The sequence below is a fragment of the Capra hircus genome, chromosome 5 (assembly GCF_001704415.2).
Source record: "Capra hircus breed San Clemente chromosome 5, ASM170441v1, whole genome shotgun sequence".
In the NCBI taxonomy this organism is placed as follows: Eukaryota; Metazoa; Chordata; class Mammalia; order Artiodactyla; family Bovidae; genus Capra; species Capra hircus.
Window position 1 is genome coordinate 69,688,850 of NC_030812.1, and position 7,196 is coordinate 69,696,045.

At 44.5% G+C, this 7,196-nt stretch overlaps 1 protein-coding gene across 1 annotated transcript; it reads left to right on the top strand.

Annotated features, from left to right (window-relative positions):
* Positions 252-2,077, top strand: ASCL4 (achaete-scute family bHLH transcription factor 4). Its single transcript, XM_018049102.1, has one exon. The coding sequence runs from the start codon at positions 1,229-1,231 to the stop codon at positions 1,763-1,765; it is 537 nt and encodes a 178-aa protein (XP_017904591.1). The 5' UTR covers positions 252-1,228; the 3' UTR covers positions 1,766-2,077.

Consider the following 7,196-nt stretch of genomic DNA (forward strand, 5'->3'; position numbering starts at 1 on the left):
TTTCATCTTCAAAGCTCTTTACCAACATGGTGGTTTAATTATTCATTTTTTAGTTATGTTTTAAAAAGACAGTCTTCAAAGCCATCATCCTTTCTCCTTGGAAATGAGGCTCTCCTCCTTTCAAATGTTGCTTTCTCACCCTCAAGGGTGAAAATAAATTGCATCTCTCTCTCTCTCTCTTTTTTTAAACAAAAAGAATACAATAGAAATATACTCTTTACACTATGGAGAGATGATGTCCTTATATCCTGGGTGGGATTAGAAGAGGTCTGGAAGCAGTGTTTAAGCTGTGTTTACAGTAAGCACTGAGAAATAACTTTGGCTAAAAGTGTTTGTTACTGCTCAGCCTTTTGATGTGCTCTTAAAAAGTAGCACAAATACATCACCGCCCAGTCTTCAACATAATAATAGGCAGACCCATATATTTGTTGCTAAAGTGTATTTCTTTTCTGTTCCCTTCAAAAAATGTCTACTTGGGTTTTTAAAAGTTTTGGAGAAGAAAACCCTCAAACTTTCCCCAAGGTCCTCCCTGACTTGACACATTTTTTAACCACAAGGGAGCAGTGTTCCCTTTGATGAGGTCTTCTCTCCAACTCTCCAGAAATGAAAGAGCAAGTTTAAGTTTGCAAACAGTATAAAAGCTCCTTCCATTAGCCCTGGACGCCGGAAACCACAAAGGGTAGTCAAGTTTTGATTTTCAAGGAGAAAGCCTCTGGTAAACTTTCGCTCAGCCGCCAGTAGATCTGTTGGTTCCTGGGAGGAGCTCTTCTGAAACCTTGAAGATTCCTGTGCTCATGAAGACCCAGAGCGGTGGATTACAGTAATTGCAAAGCTTTTGGTGGCTTTGGAAGATTACTCAGTGTTTGGTGTGCATTCTCATTTCCAGGCCACGGGACCGAGGGAGGAACCCCTTTTGTTATCTTTTGAAATAAGAAGATCAGAAGGGAAGAGAGGGTTTGAAGTGTGGATTAGAGGGGGTCCTAAATCTTCGCCTATCACCTCCACCTGGATCATTATAAAAAGATCGAGGAGTGCAATGAATTTAGGGAATCCTGCAACGTTTTCTTGAAGCTTGTTCTGAAACCTAGCTTCCGGACCCAGAAACTTCTCCAAAAGCTGACCAGCAGTATCAGGCAGTCTGAATGGACCAGGATATCCGCTTTGAAGATTTTCAGTCATCTTCTGCTGGGAGATTAACCTCTGGGGTGATTGGTTTTCTTTTTGGCGAATGATGGAGAAACTTCCACAGACCGGACTGCTGACCCTGCCGCATCACCTGCGCCAGGTGCCTCTGGGCGTGCCGAGGTCCCTGCCCCGCCTCCCCCTGCGGGACTCCTTCAGAGTCTCCGCGAGTCCGGACCCCGCGGGTTGGGAGCGGGCGCTCGGCGGCGGCGGCGGCGGCGGCGGCGCCCCGAGGCGGCCCTACCTGCCCCTACGGCTGGACGGCGCCTTCGAGCCCGCCTTCCTCCGCAAGCGCAACGAGCGCGAGCGGCAGCGGGTGCGCTGCGTGAACGAGGGGTACGCGCGCCTCCGAGACCACCTGCCCAGAGAGCTGGCGGACAAGCGCCTCAGCAAAGTGGAGACTCTCCGCGCCGCCATCGGCTACATCAAGCAGCTCCAGGAGGTGCTGGAGCGCCACGCACGGGCACAGGAGGGTGCGGCCGGTGCCAGCTCCTCGCGCAGGGCCGAATGCAACAGCGACGGCGAGTCCAAGGCCTCATCGGCGCCTTCGCCCAGCAGCGAGCCCGAGGACGGGGCCAGCTAGCGAGCGTCCCCCGCGCCCGGCCCTCCCGCGGCTCTGCGCGCATTTGGCGTCTGCTCTAAGGTTCCCTCCGGAGGTAGCTTGCATTTGCTATCTTACCCCCCCTCCCCCGTCCCGCCGCCACCCCTGCTCTCCAGAAGTAAATCTTAGGAAATAGGAATGAGTGCTCTAGGGAGACATTCTATTTGTTTCCATCCACACCCCACCATCACCACCCCTTATTTGGTATGTGCCTGCAACAAAGATGCTAAGGAAACTGCCTATATCAAATAAAAGCTGTACCAGACTCAAGGGCTTCCCTGATGGATCAGCGGGTAAACAACCCGCCTGCAATGCCGGAGATGCCAGTTTGATCCCTGGGTCCGGAAGATCCCCTGGAGGAGGAAAATGGCAACCCACTCCAGTATTCTTGCCTGAAAAACCCCATGGACCGAGAAGCCTGGCAGAGGTAACCGTCCATGGGGTTTCCAAGAGTCGGACAAGACTGACTGAGCAGTGACTATGCACGTACCAGACTCCGAACTGCTCAAAACGGTAATTTGCCACAGTCAGCAGGGGTGGGTAAATTAGGGATGCAAATACTGAAACAAACTCAACCAGTAACCAAAGAAGAACTTTCCGAACTAGCTAACTAAATGACAGCCCTAAGATGAGAGGAACGGGTTTCCTGCCTTTGGGAATTGATGAGAAACGCAGTGACACCATGCTTTGGATGAAGCTGATCCTGACACTTGAAAACACGTTTGCCAGAGCCTGCAAGACCAGCCTGTGCTGTTGACTGAGCGTGTTGAACGTTGGTACTAGAAAAACCATTACATATTTGAACCGTCCTGTTTCATCAGAAAGTGGCCATGTGGAAACCTCATAGTATTTAGTGAATAACAACACATGTTCGTATCAATGATCTTTTTGGAAGAGAACTCAGATTTGTATGAAAACTTTTTTCTCCTCTTGTTTTGTCCATTTTCCTTTCATCTCCCCTTGTTCTCACTCCACCTAACCTTCAGTTAAACAAACACTGTGACTGTAAAATAGGAAAAGGAAAAGGACCTGCTCCTTTCAACCAGGTTGAAGGGGAGGGAGGGATGGAGGCTGGTGCATTCTCAAACTTCTATCACCTTGAGGGGCTTTCAACTATATTGAAACTGAAAGACTTTGGCAGTCTTTTTTTTTGTTTTTTTCCCTGAGAAACAATTAAAAATTCAGTAGGTTTTAAGTCAAAAGCTTGTTGACATGTGAAGATAAGCCTCCTCTCGTTTGAGTCCCTCTCCAGTTTTCCAATGTGCTGCATTCCCCTTTCCACAGAGACAGCTTTGCTAATAAGGGGGTGGGGGTGGGGGGGGGGTGGAGGAACCAGGAAAAGGATGAAAAGAGAAAATGAACAAGGGTGAACCTTCTCCAGGTATTCACTGAAGTTCCACACTGAGGTAGGTTTTATTACCCCCCTTTCTTCAGATATGTGAACGACGGGATGCAATAAGCAATGAATGTCTTTTCAGAAATTTTGCTGCTTTTCACATTTTGTCCAACTTATTCTCATAAATTTGTGAGGTGGGTATTATACGTATTTGGAGTCTTAAGGAAAAAAAAAAAAAGACTGGGAGAGATTACATGCCTCGCCCAGTAGTTAAGTGTTTCAAGAATTAGCTGAGCTGAGATCTAGTCCAAAGTCGGCCTAACCCCAAAGCCCAGGCTTGCTTTCTTTCTGACCATGCTCTCCCTTGCCCTGCCATCTGCTAGCTTGGTGACTGAGCAAATGCTCCTTAAACTCTCTGCAACTCAGCTTCCTTGTCCTTGTCCTACTGTTTCTCAGAAGTGTAAATTAAAGACCTTGGTAATCTGCAAGCTACAATCCAATGATTAAGTTAGTAGTGTTATTTATTAGCTCCAGGGAGAGTAGGCCTAATTAAAAATGATCTCTAGATGGAGTGTGATTTCCTCAGTGTTTCAGAAGCAGGGTAGAGTAAACCACTCTTCACTAGCATTCTGTCTTCTATTGCAAGGTTCTAGGAGACATGACCAAAGGAATGCTGAATCCATGTTAAAATGTATTATTGATATTTATCATGATGAATTATGGGATTCTATTGTTTCTGGCTGCTCAGATAAATGCTATGCCATGATTTACCACCAAGCTTTACTTCTTAAGAAGCAAGAGATTTGTGGTTTGAATGAGCAAGGAACAGCTATTTTCTTACCCATTACTTAGTTACATTCTCACAAACTCCTGTAATGTATCCATTTTGTTCTCCAAGCTGGTTCTTACTCCAGTGGGAGTTTCAGTGAAGCAAGTATCTATAGGTGAGATATATTTTCTAATTAAGAAAAAGAGAAAAAAAGAGAAAACACTCATGTTATTATAATACCTTCCTGGCTGAGTTGGAGGAGAGGGGAACTAACCACGCTGTTCATTGGAGAACCTTGAGAGACTTTTCTCAGGAGCCTTCTATAGGTGGTAATAACATTCTTCATTACTTTTTTCTGCTCCAGCTAATGGGCAGGCACCTTGACATTCTCTTTTCTAAAGTAGTAATAATATTTTAAAAAGTATATTTTCTTAATCTGTACAGGTTATGTGGTTGCTTTCAATGCAGGAAAAAAGAAATAAAGTTTTCTTTTTCACTTCTTCAAAATATGTGTTATGAAATGTATGAATAAATATACTATACTTTGCACACATGAGTTTACAAAGAGAACAGGGGCTTCTCTAGTGGTCCAGTGGCTAAGACTTCAAGCTCCCAATGCAGGTTCAATCCCTGGTCAGGGAAGTAGGTCCCACATGCCACAACTCAAGATCCTGAGTGTTGCAGCTAAGACGTGGTGCAGCCAAACAAATAAAAAAAAATTTTTTTTAAGGGGAGAGAGGGAGTACAAAGCAGTTTTAAAAGAGAACTTTCTTTCTGGATAAAATGCCTTGAGACATCTGGTGAGACTTTTGTTTGCAGTCCTATCGTGAATAAAGCAATGATTTTGAGAAACCTTTTGGAATAATAATAATAAAATCCCATGTCAATCATGTAACTTTTTTTAAAGGGGGAAAGAAAAATCAGGCAGTTTTTCTGCAACTTTCCTAATGCCATAGGGAGGCATGCCAATCCAGGAATAAGCCCTCTTAAAATGTTCACTCTTCCCCTTTTCTATGATTGAACATCTAACTAACCATAGTACAATTTGATTTTCAGGAATTCCCCAGTGGGCCAGTAGTTAGGACTCTGAGCTTTCATTCCTCAGAGGATCCAGGTTCATTCCTTGATCAGGGAACTAAGACCCTGCAAGCTGTGTGGCAAAGCTCAAAAAAAGAAAAAAAAAAAAAAAAAAGACTCAAAAAGGACAAAATTAACTACCAACAAGTGACATAAAAGCAATGGAGTGAATGGGAGTTTGAGGGAAATGATGCCTTCATGAAAGGAGAAATATTGTCATTCAAGATCTTGTTTCTTTGGATACTCAGCCCCAATATAGTACTTAATTACATTGTATTGCTTTTGGAATATTCATAACAATGATTAACAACTGTGACACCTTATCTCCACCCTGAGGGTGCAAAGGCAGAGGGGCTGTCCTGGGGTGTGGGCAAGTTTGCCCTCCGGCTTGGTGTTTTACCAATCTGGTAACCTTGGGCGATTCCCTAACTTCAGTGATCTCACTTCCCCATGCTAGAGCACATGATGATTGGACTGCAAGATCTTTTAGGCCTTCAAGCTGGAAGATGCCTTTCTTCTGATATGTGTGAAATCCTAGACTAGGGGAAACAGATGTTGGTGAGACATGCCCACTTCCTGCCACACAGCTCAGTGGCTCTGTGCTTCTGTGTCATCTCTTCCTACTGGAAAGATCCAGTCCCAGAGCAGCCGTTTACGCTTTACTGAATCCTAATTGCTACTACAACGCTTCATTTTAAAAAGGCAAGCTTCATAATCTTTTGTGGAGTAGACTTTGAAGAATATTACGATATGGAAGAAAAATGAACCCATTTCACCTCAGTATGAAGGAAAAAGGTTATGTGTTATAACTGGTGTTCAAAATGAAAAATGTTATGATACAAAGAAAAGAGGAGTTTATTCTAGCTTCAAGTGAGGTGAGGACTAGGAGGAAAGGCATTGGGGGATGTAGCCTTAAGCAAGGAATTGTATTTGGAGAACAATAGGAGATTAGAAATGATGGTTGAGAAAAGGTTCTAGGAGGCACTGAGAGCCAGGTGAAAATAACTTGAACTTTATTTTGTAGACAATGGCAAACTATTGGAAAAAAAGGGTTTTTTTTGGCTTGGAAAGAGGGTAAACTGTTCAGCGCTGTGGCTGAGAATCACTCTGGTGGTAGGAAGCGGCAGACCAACAGGGTATTGCAATCATGAAGAAAGAGGAAGTGAGGGCTTACACAAAGCCAGTGGCGGTGGGAATGGGAAGGGATGGATTGGAAGATAAAGTGGGAGTAGCATTGATAGGTCTTGGCTACTCACAGAGGATGGGGTTGTGGATGAGGAAGAGGAAGAAGTTAGGAGGTGTGTCTAGTGAGTTCTCACCAACTGAAGTCAAAAACACAAAAGAGAAAGCAGGTTGAAAACAGATATGTCTTGTTTTGGGAGATGCTGGGTTTATATTAATAGGTTACTCCTGTCCACAAGCAGTTGAAAATGCTGACAGTGCAGTCAGGAGGGAAATCAAGGACAGCTGTAGGCTTAGAGGCACATGCATATAGACTTAGTGACTGAACAAGAAGTAGATGAGATTTCCCAGGGAAAGAAGGCCTACTCTGAAGGAGTGGCGTAAGAAAAATGTCTTTGAAGAGGACCAAGAAGCTGGAAGGAGAAACAGGCTGTGTGAGATCATGGTAATTAAATGCAGATGTCATTTTGCAAGGAGGAGGGAGTGGACAGCATCATATGAGTCAGAGCTGTCAGGGGATTTAAATGTTAGAGGGATCCATTAGATTTAGCCATTAAAAGATCACCAGAGACCTTTGTGAAAGGAGTGGGGTGAGAAAGCAGAGGGAAGGCTAAAGACTACCCTTTCAAGACGCTTCAGAGTGGACAGAGTAGGAGAGCTGGGATGATACAAAGGGGACCATTGGAGGAGAACATGGCACATCAGAGATAGTTCTGAGCCTGAGGTCCTACAAACAGTTCAGGTCAACACAGAAGCTCACGGATGGCAAAGGTTTTCAGGAGTCTGAAGTCTGGTGGAGGTGGAGGTCCTAGAAACCGGCAATATTAAAGAACTGGGAGGGCACCAGATTAGAAGGTAACCAGTTGAGACTAAGGTGGGTGTTTTAAATCATTGAAGATGAAGCAGATGTCTGCAAATGCCTGCCATTTGTAGGAACAGCGATGACAATGAGAAAAGGACTGTGTGAAAAGTATGACTGTACGTGTTTAATACTGTCCTGTAGAACTGTCTGGCTTCAAAAGCATGAAATTCAGTTTTTAATGACTTCG

Coding starts and splice junctions, on each gene's coding strand:
- ASCL4 (XM_018049102.1), top strand. CDS start 1,229: ATGATGGAGAAACTTCCACAGACCGGACTGCTGACCCTGCCGCATCAC.